Source organism: Acanthopagrus latus, chromosome 19 (genome assembly GCF_904848185.1).
Source record: "Acanthopagrus latus isolate v.2019 chromosome 19, fAcaLat1.1, whole genome shotgun sequence".
Classification (NCBI taxonomy): domain Eukaryota; kingdom Metazoa; phylum Chordata; class Actinopteri; order Spariformes; family Sparidae; genus Acanthopagrus; species Acanthopagrus latus.
In genome coordinates, this window is record NC_051057.1 from 15,100,101 (window position 1) to 15,117,689 (window position 17,589).

General features: G+C 42.5%; 2 protein-coding genes across 5 annotated transcripts in view; one reads left to right on the forward strand and one right to left on the reverse strand.

Moving 5' to 3' along the window:
• On the forward strand, positions 1 to 14,852 carry vill (villin-like). 3 transcript variants are annotated; one of them, XM_037078822.1, is made up of 21 exons: positions 1 to 151; positions 1,554 to 1,592; positions 6,116 to 6,199; positions 6,294 to 6,368; positions 6,480 to 6,679; positions 7,066 to 7,174; positions 7,492 to 7,602; positions 8,649 to 8,854; positions 8,947 to 9,025; positions 9,128 to 9,226; positions 9,344 to 9,497; positions 10,188 to 10,288; positions 10,407 to 10,544; positions 10,653 to 10,811; positions 11,001 to 11,180; positions 11,310 to 11,455; positions 11,862 to 12,006; positions 12,447 to 12,635; positions 12,880 to 12,948; positions 13,089 to 13,406; positions 14,345 to 14,852. In XM_037078822.1, exons 1-21 carry the CDS (start codon positions 119 to 121, stop codon positions 14,456 to 14,458), a joined length of 2,748 nt encoding a protein of 915 aa, XP_036934717.1. In that variant the 5' UTR covers positions 1 to 118; the 3' UTR covers positions 14,459 to 14,852. The 3 variants fall into 3 exon arrangements, with proteins under 3 accessions (XP_036934717.1, XP_036934718.1, XP_036934716.1); XM_037078823.1 differs by having other exon boundaries at positions 6,121 to 6,199; XM_037078821.1 differs by lacking the exon at positions 1 to 151 and adding an exon at positions 891 to 949 and having other exon boundaries at positions 1,394 to 1,592.
• The window catches only part of plcd1a (phospholipase C, delta 1a), a 16,679-nt gene continuing 13,937 nt past the window's right edge, over positions 14,848 to 17,589 (reverse strand). For both annotated transcript variants that reach the window (XM_037078825.1, XM_037078824.1), the window contains exons 14-15: positions 17,300 to 17,449; positions 14,848 to 16,488 (exon numbers count right to left, since the gene is read on the reverse strand). In XM_037078825.1, coding sequence (XP_036934720.1) covers positions 16,397 to 16,488; positions 17,300 to 17,449 — 242 coding nt within the window. In that variant the 3' untranslated portion in view covers positions 14,848 to 16,396. The remainder of the gene's footprint in view (positions 16,489 to 17,299; positions 17,450 to 17,589) is intronic.

Genomic DNA, 17,589 nt, shown 5'->3' on the forward strand with positions numbered 1-17,589 from the left:
TTGTTCAAGCCTGAGGACTCTTGTGGAGGTTTATTTTCCCCCTCTTTATTTTCCACTTCTCCCTCAGATATGTGAGGACTGCAGTTCAGCACACTGTTGACATGATCATACTTTCGTGATGGATTCTAAAAATGGAAAGCTGTGGTCAAAGGTAAGAGAAACTTTACTACAAGTGCGTTGACTCATTGAGGGAAAACCAGGTTAGTTACGTAACTATCTGCTTCCCAGATTCCCTGGCAGGGATTGTGTGAACTATATAAGACAAAGACAAGTGTAATAAATGTATCCCTGAGCAGATAACATCAGCGGGGAGCCTCATCCATGACTCATGCATCGACTGCTAAGTGCAACAGAAGAAGAAGTTTGCAGATTTTTTTCACACAGTTTGGGAAAGATTGGCATGACAGGAGAGAAGTTTTTTTTTTCATCTCAAGGTTATCCTCAGCCACAATTAATTCCCCGTGTATCTTGACATACAAGTCAGTGTTTGACTAAGGATCAACAAAAAGCCCTCGTCCTTTTCTTCTTTTGCTTCAAAACCTCTTTGGATGCAGCGCGTGAATACATCCCCACATTTAGCAAACAAATGTAAACACAAGCTGCCAGTGCCTTCTCTGCTGGGAGATCAAAGCTCCAGAGCTGTAAACCTCCAGTAATGTCAGGCGTTCCTCCTCAAGTGTCTGCTGTGTGAGTAGGCACGGAGCGAGAGACTTAGCCACAGAAGAGCCTTCTGATTCCTTTCCAACAACCACTCGGAGCTCCTTGAGTCCAGTTCCCCCATCTGCTAGTTGTAACAGTTGTGAAATGAATAATTGGTGTCAAGTGGCCCCTGTAATGCCCGCTGTGCTGCTGTGAGGCTCGGGGCGAACATAAACACCGACTCCGGCTCGGCTACTTAAAGCACAATGAGGAGCTCGAGTGAGGAGGCTCGAGTCCAATCTCGATCCAGGTAATATCGTAGATGATTTGCTCAAGGGTCTTGACTTATTTTTCCCGGTGCCCCATTCATTCAAGCCAGAATCTCCTCATGAAAACACTTTGTGGTGAGGGGGATCTGGAAACAATGCAAGAAGAGGCCTATTTAAAGGAGCGCTGTGTAGTTTTGGGGAAGAAATGTTGATCAGAGAGATCTTAATTAACTTAATAAAACTGAATAAACAAACCCTAAAGGACAACACAATTTCATACTGTTTATATGTGGCGGACCCTGCCACCTCCCTAGCTTCAAATAGTGTTCTTGGGACCTTATTTTCTCTGAGAGCAGCTTGTTTATTCAGTCATGGGAAAAGAACTATCATTCCTGAGCTGTTTCTGAACATTGTTAATGTTAAAATTCTGAGTTCTCCAAAGCTACGGAGTGGCCCTTTAAGGTTGTTGTACTGTAAATATCAAGACAGGAAATTGCAGGTGTGCTCGTGCCAGGGCGTGGAGACAAATACAGCCCGCCCTCGCCGCTGCCACACACACTCCAGCTTGCACACGGGAGGAAAAGCAAGCGATCTTTTTCATCGCTTAAAGACATCACATCACTAATCTGCCTCCGCATCTTGCAGGAGACACCGTGGCCCTCACTCCGCGAGACACAAGATAAGGTGAGATCAGTTTTACAAACTTTATGCAAAGTATTCCAGTTTATCCATATTTTCTGCCCTCTGAACATCCCTCTGTCCTGTTCTTCTTTCTAAATCACAGCGGTTCCCTAAAAACAGCATCTTTTTTCATTACATATGCCGAAAATGAGTCTCAAAACTGACTTCATGTGGTGTTTTTGAGCCTTTATCATATGATGTTAAAGAGATGACCCCATTAGGATGCATTAACAAAGCTCATTGCGTGTGCTGAGTCAATAGACAGCGCAGGTTAATTGAAGTAGAGCCAGCCTTTCATGTCACACTAATGGAGGCAACGCTGCTCACTTTCAATTCATCTTTTCAAATATTGTTTGTTTGAGTTTTTCATTCATTTCCATCAGGATCGGGTTGCAAAGTGCGTTCGCTGTTTCTCACTCACGACAGGGAGCTGAAGTATGAATCCTTCTGTAACTGGTTACTTAATAATCAGTTAAATGCAATTAATCAATTCAAGTTAAGTGGAGGAGAGAGGAGAGCATTCTCCTCTTCGCCCAGATCTTTCAAAGTTCACGCAGGACATCGATTTACAAAATAAACTCCTTTGGTTTTGTGGTTTTATTACCACAAATACATCAGTTGAGAATGTGACACCGCTCTTTAAATTTATAGCAGGTATTCCCTGATTATGTTTTGATCAGCAGCCTAGTTTTTCACGCAAAGTCTATCCTGCACAGTGGAGGGAAACATTTTCACGCTCATTTTAACCATAGATGGATATGTGGATTAAACACGGGTGTGGCCTGTCCTTTGACCAGATAACAATACAAATTGTCAAATACAAAGGGCGTCGCTCTGTGCTGAGAAGTGGTGGGGTCATAAGGGTTGAGATAATGCCACTGACAGCCTCCGGTGTAGAAAACCTCTCCCAAAACTTCACTAATTGTGTTTTGATATAAGCAAAGTTTGAAATGATCCAATTCAATGATTTTCAAGCACTTTTCACAGCAAATTGATTCAAAATTAAGAGTCATAGGTTCATATGGATATTCATATATGCTGTAACCGTGCAGAGTACTCGAGTCTGTCACATACCAATGAAAAAGACATTTTAAACCGCAACATATATAATTTTAGTCATTGTAATGAGCAGGTAGTCATGCATTATGGTGCATCCAATATGTTATATTTATTCTTATTAATTTCAGTGGGTCCATGTATAGTATTAAAGATGAATGCTACCTGAGCTAGCTTTGGTAAGTCACAATTAAAACACATACAGGGGGAATAAACAGCACTAAAACAAACAGCACAGCCAATGTTATACACATCTATAAGTAATACATTATAACAGTGTGTAGCAGGATGAATTTCAGCAATAATCCTATATGTCCTATTAAAGGTCACTGTACCATTAGCATGATTTAGAAGCTGTTATTTAAAGATAATAAAGTTACACAATGTTGCTTGAGGATTCCCTGTTCTATAGTCCGTCCTTGGACTTGCTGTAACAAACAAATGAACCCTATTGGAATCAATAAAGGATTGTGTTATCTTATCTTAGGTTGTAGCATTTGAAAGCAATGATAAAGTGGTGACTGACCATATAACTTTCCTTTTACAAATTAAAATCCATAAGCAACAAAACCCTCCAGGCTACAAACTACAAGTCCATTTTCAGTGCCAGCCAGTGATTTGAAGCTACAATGTGAAAGAAAGCACTGCAGAGTTGAGCTAGCCTGGGCTTCCAACAGTTTGGCAACAATGAAGCTGTCCAGCTTCGGACGTTTGTGTAAAGAAACCATATGCAGTCAGGAATTAAGCTGCAAAGCCACACCTTGTCTGTAGGACCATTACCTTATGGTGGCTAATGTTAGCAAACTGATACTTATGTAAACTGAATGCGTAAGCTGTGTTTACTACCTTTCTCTACTTGGCAAATATGTTTAAATTATCCCATAATTAAGTCCACTAAGGAGGTTGCACTTTCACCCTTTGTCTCTGTTTCTTTCACCCATTTGTTGGTTGCTGGTTAATTTGTTGGTTTGCGACCACGACTGCCCAAAAACTGCCAAAGGGATTTCCTGGTAACTTGGATGGAGGGTGGGTCTCAGTCCAGAAAAGACCCTGTTAACTTCTGGTGTGAATCCTTGGCATGGATCTCAATGACAAAAGACAGGCCTATTTAAGTGGATGGTATCTATCAGTGAATACAGTTTGTTGCAGATCCTAGATATTGTGATTTACTTGAATCAAATACACTCTCCTTAGTGCCATTCTAGTGGATATTTTTGACCAAAGCGGCTGCTTTTCATTTATAGTCACTAAATCTCCCTGTAAAGCTACAGATAGAGCTGCACCTTGTTCATGTACTATATTTAGTATATTGTGAAATTATCTCAATATGACTAAGTCTTTGTCTCTCACTCCTCCTCACATCCAAACAATGAGGCCAAATTAATTTTGCAACTTCAGCCTCAAGGCCTATCATGTTACTTGAACCCGAGCCCTGTTTGTTCTGCATGTGTCACCTTTTTATCTGATCCCCTGAATACCAGAGCTCTGTTAATATTAATAAAAAGGTGTGGTTAAGATCCTGGTAGAGTAAAGGTGACCTGACCTCACCTTCCACCGCCCACTCCATCAATCACTGACCAGCAATATATTATTCACGGAGTAAAGATTGGACTCTGAGGCAAAGTGCAGCGCATGAGCCATAAATTATAGCTGACTTATTTCTCTGGAGAATAACTGCAAACCACAGTTACTCCAGCTATTTGACAGTCATCTCTTGCAAGCATGGATGCTGCATTTGCATTCATGATATGTTGCCGGCAGCGTGACATCCCACCAAGCCTGTTTCTATACAGCGCGTCACCGTAAGCCTATATTCTTGGCTCAGCTGGTTCCACACTGTGTTCACTTATCAGTGCTGTTGTTCCTGATATCTGACTCAAGAGGCAGTTTAAGCACCACTGATTGCAGAACTTGTATGTTGCTATGGCGCCAAGCTGACACTCATTAGGGGGGATTAGAGGTGTTTCGCTGTCAGAGATCCAATCTTTTGAAATGCCTCACTTATCGTGTTCGAGACATCTGTTTCAAGTGAAAAAGACAGGGATGACGATGAGGAGGAGGCTTCAAGAATGCAGTGTTTCTCTGTTGAAGTACTTTGGAGGCGTTACAAATGAGGATGTGTTTTCTGATGTACGATTTAAAAATTCTAACATATACTTTATATCGCTAGGCTATGAGCAGTAGTGGGAGACGTCCTCAACTCTGCAGTTCCTCTCTGCTCTACTGAAAGATTCAATGACTTCCAGCTCATTTTTTGGTTTTACTCGTTCCAGACTTTATTGTTTTGGTTCACTCTTGCTGTTCTCATGGCAATTTGTTTCCCAGCACCACCAAACAACAGGCAAAGCTGTGGGACAAAGTTATAGTGGAGCATTCTGCAGCTAGATAGCCACAGAGCTGGTGGAGACCAAACACAGAGATAAAAGTTTATGAATATTGGCAAATGAATACTAATAGCGCAAACAAGACATCGTCTATTAAGCTGTTTCAACCCCTAAAGTTTCAATGCTTTTTTGTTGTGTTCACAGCCCTGCATCAAAATCATACTAAAGCAAAGTAGAGAAATTTAGTGGACATATCAAAACTAAAGTTTTGTACTTTGAAGGACACCTCTTTCAGAAGTTCTCTGTCCTGACTGGATAGAGTGGACGGGGACACCAGAACATCTCTCTCCTCTTTCACGAAGAGACGGACTCCATAACATTGATTACTGTTGGAATAAAGAGCTTTTTAACATTTATTTTCATAAAAATATATCACTTACAGCAGCTTTAAAGTGCAGTAAAAGGACAATATTAACCCATGAAAAGACGAGGAGTAGAATTATAAAGTGGCTCAAAATGGGAAAACTCCAGTAATGTACGCACAAGTACATTTAAACTGCACTTTTATTACAGCACTTGAGTAAATGTATTCAACTACACTTCACTTCTGACCACAAATCCTGTGAGTTTGAATATATTAGTGTACTTCTGCATCTTAAATTCATTTTTAATCTTCCGTGTTCTCGCTAACTTCTGCTTATTCACTGACCTAAAATGTGTTCGATTGCACGCATCAGACACTTGTGCATATGTGTATGTTTTCATTGGTATTAGATAGCCAGTGCTCCAAGTTAAAGATATGAATATTGTATCTGCAAGAAGGCGTTTTTTATCTATTGTATTGAGTTGCATGCTTACTACATATCACAAATGTCTACAACATCGCTCAAACCTTAGAAATCCTCACTTGATTCAAGGTAACGAACAGTGTGTTTCATTCGGCTGCCTGTTGCTAAAACTTCCTGAAGCCAGTCAGAGAGTGAGGAGGCGAGTTGATGACTGTCATCTTTTTTTTTTATTTACAGTGGCCTAGAGGCGGAAAATTACATACTGTGTGTTTAAAATCAGGGACAACTTACCTGTGTGTGTGTGTGTGTGTGTGTGTGTGTGTGTGTGTATGTGTGTGTATGTGTGTGTTTGCTTCAGTTCAGCAAGATGATGACTGATGAAAGTCTCGACGCCTTCAGAAGCGTCAGTCGAAAGCCCGGCCTGCAGATATGGACCATCAACGTAAGTCAAGACTTGAACAGACTTGATGTGAGACAAACTGAAATCTCTGCCTTTTTTTTTTCTTTCTTACTGACCTTGTTGTTTCCACATTCAGAACATGAAGATGGCGCCTGTCTCACCCAGGGGTTTTGGTAACTTCTTCGAGGGAGACTGTTACATTGTTCTTTATGTGAGTTCTACACTGACACCTCCACATTAACGATACGATATACGCACGCGTCGATGGTATCTGTGCAAATGTGAGTCTTCAGTCTGTGTGTTTTTCAATTTCTTTTGCCAGATCGTTGAGAACAGGGGCTCGCGCCAATCCGTCGACATCCACTACTGGATAGGGAACACCTCCTCCCAGGACGAACAAGGCACGGCTGCCATCTACGTCACCCAGCTGGACGAGTACCTGGGCGGGAGTCCGGTGCAGTACAGGGAGGTGCAGGGTTATGAGTCTCCGCGCTTCAGGAGCTACTTCAAAAACGGCCTCATGTGAGTCAAAGAAAGGGCCCGCTGTGTGAACTAGAAGGGGGGGGTGGTGACTGAATAAAGAGTCACACACTCACACACACACACACACACACACACACACACACTTGTGCTGTAATCTTCCTGAGACATGGCTTACAACAGTAATCCCTCTGCGTGAAATCATTATGACACAAACTACACTTGTTTTGTTGAGGCTCAGCGAAGAAAAACACAGTTTTCTCTCGCCCAGTTGTTCGACCTCTGACTTTTCATTGTGTTTTATGTAACATTGAGGCAAATGAAGCAAAACTATAAACACTCCCGTCGGCTCCCTGCATTCGTCCTGCCTCCACTGGGCTGTTTTATCACACTTGACCTTTGGTTATGTACCGCCGCTCTCTCCTCAGCTACAAGAAGGGCGGGGTGGCCTCGGGTTTTCACCACGTGGATACCAATGTCTACAACATCCTGCGACTGCTGCACGTCAAGGGGAGGAAAAACGTCACAGCGACGGAGGTATGCAGAGTGGAATATTAAAGGTTCTGTGTCGGGGATTAATGTCGGCTGCCCAGTGCCTCCCACCGGAGCTATCACAGGCTTCACACAGCCACTCTACAAGGGGCGCTGGCACTACCTCTTAGACAAATTACTCCGTGCTTGTTGTCATAGCTGTCAAAGTGGGTGTGAATTGCCCCGAGCAGTGCTATGACTGTGTGGTGATGAAGTAATATTTCCCTATGTTAAAAACTATTTCTTTCCCATAACGTTTATTTTTTTTTAACGACAGCCCGTGCTGTGCATTTGAATAAAGACAAACCGTCTGGTACGTGCAGGTGGAGGTGTCATGGAACAGCTTCAACAACGGAGACATATTCCTGCTGGATATCGGGAAAGCCATAGTGCAGTGGAACGGCCCCCAGAGCAACAGGAGAGAGAAGCTCAAGGTAATCCTCCCCTCTGACTGGTTGTAAAGCAGCGTACACATATTTCATTATAAACAGGCAAAGGGAAAAAAGTGTCACCAATGATAAAAAATACTTTAAGTCACAAATGTATCCAGGGATTTTTCACTGGAATATAGTGAAGTACCATGAAAAAGAAAAGTGGAGGTACCTTAAAAACAGTGCAAGCACTTGAGAGATGACCTTACTTTTATTTTACAGGAAAAGACACAATTCAAAAATGACAATTACATTTCCACCAGGGGGCCTGGAGACTTTGCATGAACATAAAAGATTTTTTTTATTTATTTATTTATTTATTTATTTATTTATTTATTTGGTATTTTCATTTGAAGATATTTCCAACCAACCAGCCAACTAATTCAAATAACAATTCCTTTTGAATGAAATCAGGGGAAACAAAACAAAAGCAGAACATTGTTGCTGGCTGCTATCACATTCACATTACAGTCTTTAAAAAGCAGAAAGAGAAATATGCTGTATTTTCCCTCTCAAGTCTAAATAACATTGTACTGAATTTAACTGAATGATAATGTAGCTTGGAGATATTAATCACATTATTGTCAGCAGTAGTCTCAGTGGTGAGGCTTAACAGCTACAAAGAAATAAGTTTTGTAATTAGTAAAAACTGAATGTAAATAATGTAAATATTAACATATCTAAAAACAAAAATGTTTTTGCTGTTTTATGCATGGTAAATATGTAGGATATACTTAACGTTAGGTGGTTTTTTTCAGTAGTAAGTTTTCAGTTTCAGCCATCCAACGGAAAGAGCTGTGGAACCCCTGTTACTGATAATCCCTCACTGATGGAATATGAATAAATCTGTTTTTTTTGTTTTGTTTTGTTTTGTTTGTACATTGTGGATGTTTTTAACAACTTCAATCAAATATTCTGTGGCAACATTTAGTGTCCGTTTTCAAATGCAAGAAAACGAAACACTAATCATTTGGTACCACATTCTGTGGTTCCTTCACGGTAGAAAACATTACACTAAACCTCCGGCTCCTCTCCTCCCGCGTTTGCAGGCAGTCTTGCTGGCGCAGGACATCCGGGACAGGGAGAGAGGAGGTCGAGCTCAGATTGGTGTCGTGGAGGGAGGAGACGAGAGGGACTCGCCGGAGCTGATGAAGATCATGACGGCCGTCCTCGGCCAGAGAAACGGGCCTGTGAGGGAGGCCACTCCTGATGACAGATCAGAGCAGGTGCAGAACAACAACGTCAGGCTCTACCAGTAAGGACTTTGTCATCACCCGCATCATCACTGCTGAACTATATTGGACTGTTTTGACTGACTTGATAAAATCCACCATTGTTTCCCCTCAGTGTGTTTGAACACAGCGGAAACCTGGTGGTTCAAGAAGTGGCCACAGAGCCTCTAACGCAAGACCTGCTGCGCTCCTCTGTAACTGTCTTATAACCTTCAAACATAATTCTCAGATACTCTTGTCATCCTTAGAAGATGAGGTCCCATTGTTCATCTAAAATCTCTTTCTCTCACTCTCAGGACTGTTACATCGCGGACCAGAGAGGCTCCAGTGTGATGGTGTGGAAAGGCAAACAGGCCTCCAAGGAGGAGCGGCGAGAAGCTCTCAACAGGGCGGTGGTGAGTTCACGGAATAAATCTCCTTTATGCTCTCTAATTATTCAACGTTATGGCTCTCTATGGCCGGGGTCACCAAGTTGAATAGTCATAATATATCAAAGGCATCTTTCCTACCAGGGCTTTATCAAAGCCAAGAACTACCCGTCCAGCACCAGCGTGAAGGTGATGTGCGAGGGGGGGGAGTCGGCGATGTTCAAGCACTTGTTCAAGTCCTGGAGAGATAAAGGGCAAACCCAGGGTCTCGGCACCACCTACAACGTCGGGAAGATAGGTAACCTCTACCTGACCTGCAATTTATTCACATCTGAGTCAGAAAGCTGTAAAAGAAAATGATCCAACACACCGATGACCTTCTGACATTAATTTATGGATATTAGCATGATATATGGAGACCTAAGGGTACGAGATTAGATTAGACAAATAAATAATCTAATAATCATGAATAAATACTGGAAAAAAGTTATGATAAGACCATAAAATGGTTTAACTCAAATGCTTTTTCTTCTTTTCACAATGAAAGAAGTGATTTCAGATCATTTTTATTTAGTTTCAGTAGGTTTTATCCAAACTCGCCAACCATTAAATGACGGCAAGGTCAGTTTCTGCCAACCATAGATGAACTTTGCTAATGGTCTGGTTGGGTTTAGGCCTAAAAACCACAAAGTTACAGTCTGGAAAAGATCACACTTTGGCAACATGGTTTTGTCGACATGAACACGGCAGGATAATTCCCCGACTTCCCATCAAAAATGTTGATTCCATGCTTACAAATATAAAAACGCCCGTTGAACAGTGGTCTCTCACTTGGCAGCCATCAGTTTTGCTGCCCCGGCTTGGTGTTAAAAATAATCAAGCAGTTGTGGGCTAACAAATGTTGAAACACCATCTCAAGAGCACCGAGACCTCATTGCAGTCCAGTTATATTTCATTATTTCTAATGCTGAAAACTTTGTCCATGCAGCAAAGGTAGACCAAGCAAAGTTTGATGTGATGCAGCTCCACGCACGCCCCGAGCTGGCAGCGCAGCACCGCATGGTGGATGACGGCTCGGGAGATGTGACGGTGAGGGGGAGGAAAATGCAGAAGAACTAACTGTCTTGTGCCAAAATACACACAAAGAGCAGACAGGCTTCATCTTGTAATGTCTGTATCATGCTGAGAGGTGTCATGTTTTCTTCAGGTGTGGCGTATTGAGAACTTGGAGCTGGCCGAAGTAAACCGACGTACATATGGGCAGTTTTATGGAGGAGACTGTTATTTGGTGCTGTACTCATATCAAAGAGCGGGCCAGCAGCAGTACATCCTCTACATGTGGCAGGTCAGTGTCATATCTTTCTGGTTTCTTAACTCTCTTTTGTTCTGACGGATTAAAAAAAGAACAGTCACAGCTCCGTATCACCTCGACTTTATGTTCGTCCCACACCAGGGCCGTCACGCCACGACGGATGAGATCACAGCTTGCGCCTACCAGGCCGTCAACGTTGATAACAAGTACAACGGAGCCCCGGTCCAGGTCAGGGTGGTCATGGGAAAGGAGCCTCGCCACTTCCTGGCAATTTTCAAAGGCAGACTCATCATTTTCGAGGTGCGACTTTTAACACCAAGGTCTTCCTCCTGCTGAATTACAATCGTCAAAATTCAAAACAGATCTGTGGCTTCTTTGTGTGTTTATCTGTGTCAGGAGGCTGGAGCACTTACTCCTGCAGTACAATAAGAAAAAGGCACATCTCTGCATGCGTGTTATGTTTGTGTTTGTGCTTGCGTGTGTCCTTAGGGTGGTACGGGCCGAGCTGGTGTGGTGAACCCAGACAAGGGAGCCAGGCTCTTCCAGGTGAGAGGAAACGATGAGCTGAGCACTAAGGCCACCGAGGTGCAGGCGAGGGCCTCGTCTCTGAACACCAACGATGTTTTCCTGCTGAAGACGGACCACGTCAGCTACCTGTGGTATGGAAAGGTACGCTGCACACGCCCGACGTGATCTCCCTTTTGAGGAAAAACTTTTTTTTAAAAAAAAAAACGTGCGTCGTTCTCACACAAATCCACGTTTGTTTGATGTCGTCCCTCCTCCTCGATCCGTCTCCAGGGCTGCAGCGGGGATGAGAGGGTGGTGGGGAGAGCCATGTCTGATGTGCTGTCCAAGCAGGACAAGCAGGTGGTGATGGAGGGCCAGGAGCCAGCTGAATTCTGGGTAGCTCTGGGAGGAAAGGGTCCCTATGCCAGCGACAAGAGGTAAACACAGAAAGCAGCAACACCATGCCTTTGAATCAGGCTTTTTCAACTCATATTCAACCCAGATCTTGTTGTTTGCATCACTATTTGTTCTTACTGACTATTATAGCTCAAAAAAAGAAAAAAAAACAATTAAAATAGCCTATAAACACAGAATTTTCTCCAAAAGTTGTCCAAAAAGCTCTTTAATCATATTTTGCAACATGAATAAGCTTACATTTAAATCTGCGAGGATTTATTTTTATATTGAGGTCAGTGGAATATGCCCAATGTCGTCTGGAGCCAATGAAATATAGTCTGTGAGTCCCCAACCCCCCAACACACACACACACACACACACACACACACTCACACAAACACACCGATTACACAGTTTTAATGTCAGCGAGCTCTGTGTCGTTTACAGAATGCAGAGGGAGGAGCCTCTTCACAGTCCCCGGCTGTTTGAATGCTCCAATCAGACGGGCCGGTTCAGGATGACCGAGGTGGACGACTTCACCCAGGACGACCTGGACGAGGAGGATGTCATGCTGCTGGACACCTGGGAGGAGGTGAGAGGTCATCAGTCAGCCCAGTGTTGGGTTGATGCGTGGGGAGATGCCATCCATCCATCCATCCATCATCTGTACATATTCTATGTACGCCGCTTAATCCTCTGCAGGGTCGCGGGGGGGCTGGAGCCTATCCCAGCTGACTTAGGGCGAAGGCAGGGGACACCCTGGACAGGTCGCCAGTCCATCGCAGGGCCACACATAGAGACGAACAACCAGGCACACTCTCATTCACACCTACGGACAATTTAGAATGATCAATTAACCTCAGTATGTTTTTGGACTGTGGGAGGAAGCCGGAGTACCCGGTGAAAACCCACGCTGCACAGGGAGAACATACAAACTCCAGACAGAAAGATCCCAGGCGTCCCAACCGGGACGCGAACCGGCGATCTTCTAGCTGTTTATTTTTATTTATTTATTTATTTTTTTCTTGTCAGATTTTCTTATGGGTTGGAAACTTAGCCAACCAGTACGAGACCAAGGAGGCGTGGAACTGTGCGCAGGAGTACCTGAGGACCCACCCAGCAAGACGCGACCCCGACACACCCATCATCTTTGTCAAAGAGGGCCACGAACCGCCCACCTTCACCGGCTGGTTCAATGCCTGGGATCCTCATAAGTGGAGTGTGAGTGTGTGGTGGCCCCTCTGATCTCAGTGAGAGGCGCTAGACTGTGTTTAACACAAGAATGCAGCATGATGAAGGCATCACAAATCAGTGTGGTATTCTATAACTGCAGCAGAGACACGAATATCACATGAATAATTTTGTGCGATGTGGATGATTTCACTGTCACTGACTGTTTGAAGATAGGGGACGACCCTGCATGCTCACTAATTTTCAATCCCCGCTCACTTGATCTTCTCAACAGGGAGGCAACTCCTATGAGGAGACGAAAAAAAAGCTGTGTGATGCAACATCTCTCTCACAGATCACTGTAGTAAGTGATTAACTGACACTAATCCCAACATTAATTAACTAAATGTACTAACATCACAAATGTCGCCAATACGTTTTACAATTTTGATGTAAGAATCCACAAAGGATATGTTTCCACTCACCCATGTGCTATGTCATCAGGATTTCTCTAATCTCAATAAGAGTCCTGGGGGTAGTTACCAGGCTCCAGGAAGCCCCATGACCTCCCCTCCAATCTACAGGACCCATGGCGGTGATCTCTCCCCCAGACCTGCTACTCCCACCAGCCCGCCCACCCTGAGGACCCAGTCCCCTGGGCTCATGAACCTGTCACCCTCCTCTGGCTTCAATCTAACATTCACGGATGGTGGCATGAAGTCCCCCTCTGCTGGATACTCTGGGAAGTTCCTGGACCCAGAGCTGCTCATCAACAAGTCTCCTAGTGAGCTGCCGCAGGGAGTGGACCCCAGCCAGAGAGAGGTGGGTGCAGTGCTATGGATCTGGTGCACCGCACCAAAAACATGGACGTCATTATGTGCATGATGTTGATAATTGTGTGAATGCTGCAAGCGCAGATCGATAAGTGAACTGACTTCCTTGTTGGAAAGGCATACGGTGGAACTATGCATTAAATACAGAAACACCCAAACACACAATTAGTGAAGCTATTTAAATCTGTTGATATCAGAGGTGCTTTTGTGTGTGTTATCTGTGCAGTGGACTGTGATTGTGAATTTGCTGCAGCAGGAAGCTTTGAAGGCATGCAGCGTTTTTTTCAACCAACAGAAGCGCCAGAGAGCTCTACTTCACCTGCAGAGTGTCACCGAAACAGTCACAAAAATAACTACAAAAAGACAAAACAACAAAGAAAGAGGCACAAAATGAGATGCAAAACTGCCAAGAGAGACAAAACAACTTCAAAGGGACAAACACAAAACAGCCACAAAGAGACACAAAACAACTTCAAAAGGACAAACGCAAAACAACCACAAAGAGACACAAAACAACTTCAAAAGGACAGACCAAAAACAATCTCAAGGAGAAACAAAACAACTACAAAGAGACACAAAAAATTACAAAGAGGCAAAATGACTACAAATAGACACAAAACTGCCACGAAGAGACAAAAAACAACTACACAAAACACAAACAAAAATACTTTAAAGTGAGACAAAAATAACTACAGATAGATGTAAAATAATCAACACCACAAAAAAACCTGGTGCAAAGAGACATTTCCCTTCTCTGTTGTACTTGTTTTTGACTGTGCCTGACTCATTATCCCTCCTTGGCCTGGAGGATTACTGTGATTCAGTGGGACGTGCTCAACGTGTTGCAATTATCATGTGTATCCTGAGCTAATAACGTAAAGTGAACAGTAGAGGTCAGCCTAACTGTGTCCTGTGCTCTGATTTCAGGCCCACTTGTCAGATGTGGACTTCGAGAACCTGCTCGGCTCAAGTCGCGCAGACTTCCTGCGCCTGCCGAAGTGGAGGCAGGCTGACTTGAAGAAAAAGGCCGGACTTTTCTGAGAAACATTCACTGTTGGATTAAGCAGAAATGCTGTCAGACCTGTCTCGCTGTAATGCAGAAGAGCTTATGTGTAAAACATGTTAGGGCAGCTGCGACATTTTAGCTGTTTTTGAGAAAGACGGCCATGATCATTTCACTTGAATATCTTCAACCATCAACAAAGTTGAAGTGATTAAATATGTTGACTAAATTTAGCTTTTTAACATGATTGTGATAAAAAAAAAGGAAAAAAAATCAAAACCATTTTACACTAATATTATTTTCGATGGTTATGCCTTATATTTATCTATATTTGTCAATGTGTAATGCTGATGATCAAGTTTTCACAGGAAATTATTGTCATTCGCCACGACTGAATCACTTATACTTTGAATAAACAGACAAAACCTTCAATCAGAGACTCTGCTGGTTTTATTTACGAGCTAGTGCAAATGACATGCCATGCCACTGACAGTCGTAAGTATGTCATGAAAGTACATCCAATGAATTAAATACTTGCTAAAGTGAGTTATGGTTCAGTATTTTTAGAGCAGATTTATATCATACAGTTAATTTAACAGGAAGTCAAAAGGCATTTTTAAATCTTTAAAAACAGAAAAAAAACAGAATATAGTCACATGGCGGCCATTTTCCTCTGACATCACACTCAGGGTGGGAAGCTCAAATGTCATACTGCTGTGTTCTGCTGTTCAAGTCATACAAATGTAAGTAATTAGATGACTTTTATTTTTTGCATTTCACCATTTGATGATTGGTTAGCAGCTGGAAAGACAACCGATGGTTTAATCTAATGGGACATCGGACCGTATTTCAAGGTAAAACAACATGCTAGCATTAGCAGTCAGCCACATTCTAGCTAACGTTACCGTTTGACACAATACTGTTTAGATGCCATCGGGAGGCGTGAAGTTACTGTGTAAATTAATTGAGAAATGTCAGCGCACATCCGGGAGACATTTATTTAAACCTGGAGGTGAAACACAGGATGAAATCAAACATTAATATTATCTAGGAAGTTGCTAACATTAGCTAACGAGTAATAGAATATGTTGTTTAATCTTGAAATATGGCCGAAGCTGCTTCTAGACTTTCACTATCAATCATCTTTTCAGTTACCAATCAGTCAGCAAAGCAAAATGACGATTATTTGTCAGATTACCAATGTTTAAAAGACTTTAAACACAGCAGTTTAACATCGTCCCAGCATTCAAGTTTCCCACCTTGAGAGGAAAGTTGGAGGAAAATGGCCGTCTTTGATTAACACAGTGAAGGAATCATATCTGTAGGACAGTCTGCATTCAAAACGGATGAACACCTGCATGCATGCACACAGACACACTTGGCAAAATGTTTGCCTTTGCTAAAGACTCCAGTGACCAACATCATAAAAACTGGGAAAAATGTTAAAAAATAAAAAAAAAACAAGGTTTGTTGTAGTCAGACGAGTCATAAGACAGTAAAACAGGTAAGTGCTTGTGTTGTTTGATATATACATGGTTTCCATGAGTAGGAGCATGATTTGAAAGAAACCCGAAGGGAAACATGAAGCCTCAAAGAAAAACAAATATATAAAAATACTATTCAGAAGTTAACTTCTGTAAGAAATCACATCTTACTCTTCCAAGTACAGTATTTCTCCCCATTATAGCACATACAATTAAATGACCACACTGCTCTTTCATTCACATTTTTCATTCACTCTTTGTTGCTACATGGGAGCTTTCCACCAAACCGCTTTAAAAAAAGACAATGACAGGAAAGTGTTACAGAGACAACGGTGAGTCAGTGGCAGCAGCACTGCAGATGACAAATGGTTTTTTTTTTCCATTAAAAATGCTTGATCAGAGTTGTGTTACTGAGCTTTAAAACTGGACAAAATCCTTTAGAGTTTGTTTTTGGCTTTTAAAATGTTGCCGCTGGCGACAAGGTTTTCCAAACTACGGGGCGTCGATGAGCATGAGATGCACAAACAGTCCGGCTGAGCAGATGACGTCTCCTCTCTTGGTGAGCAGTGGGACGTGGCGGTATCCTGGAAAAAAAGGGGAAGCAGGTTTAGCTTTGTCAGCAAATTAGGGTCATAACTTTATATAAAACATATTACATGGTGACAGACGGAACACAACTACCAAAGTCATATGATGTTTATAAAGTAGTCAGCAACAAACATTCAGATGGGTGCCTGAATATGAAGAGGGCACATTTTTATCCTGAAATAAGACTTCTTTTGAAGAATATGATCATGTATTGAGCCAAAGTTGTGAGTGGATATTAAAACCAGAGAGTTCTTGTTATTCTCTTCCAACTGTGTCTCATCATCTACCAAACACCTTGATATTTAAAGGATAAGGCCACCAATTTTACACATTAATGTGTGTTTACTGGTCTCAAATAGTCAAAAGCCTTTTGTGGCTCCAGAGAAAACCATATGTCATCTGATAAATTACCTCCAGGGAGGTCACTCAGTAGCTAAGGTGCATTGTGGGTGATGTAGGCGACAGTTTTTAAAAGAAAAAAGAATGTGTGGATTGACTTTGAGCATTTGTTTGTAAACTGTCCATAATGAGTCCAACACTGTTTCAAAATCTGGCCTCTATTACCCACAATGCATCCCACTTAGCTACAGAGTGACTTCACTGGAAACAGTCTGTCAGATTACTTCCTCTTGGGGCCACAAAAGGCTTTATACTACTCCCAAGACCTGTAAACACTGTTTGATCTGTGATATTGGCGGAGTTGCCCTTTAGCTTACTGTTCCTGACACTCTGGGACAGAGATTCTTGCTAACATCTGGAATTTTAGACGTTTCGTTGCTTCGTGTTGTTTGAGCTCGTTGTTCTTACCGTTCTGCATACTGGTGAGCGGTAGACAGTACTGCCCGATGAGATCATTCTGGGATGTTGAGTCATAGTCCTCCACCACAAATCGCACCATGGCCAGCTCGGGGACTTGGATGTTAAATTGGAATCTCTCATTCCACATTGGGTTGAATCCTGCAGGGTTGGAGTTATTGTTCAGTTCATACTACTCACTAATGCACCGTATAGATGTCATTCATCTTTCTGCCAAAGTGTTTGGCAAGAAAAACTAAATATGAATGTATGGAAGAAATCAGTGTGTGTGTGTGTGTGTG

Bases quoted from the DNA above. Each gene is read 5' to 3' on its own strand.
- vill (XM_037078821.1), top strand. From the start codon at position 906: ATGAGGAGCTCGAGTGAGGAGGCTCGAGTCCAATCTCGATCCAG. The intron at 10,289-10,406 runs GTGAGGGGGAGG...TGTTTTCTTCAG, and splicing joins ACGGCTCGGGAGATGTGACG to GTGTGGCGTATTGAGAACTT. The intron at 11,181-11,309 runs GTACGCTGCACA...ATCCGTCTCCAG, and splicing joins GCTACCTGTGGTATGGAAAG to GGCTGCAGCGGGGATGAGAG.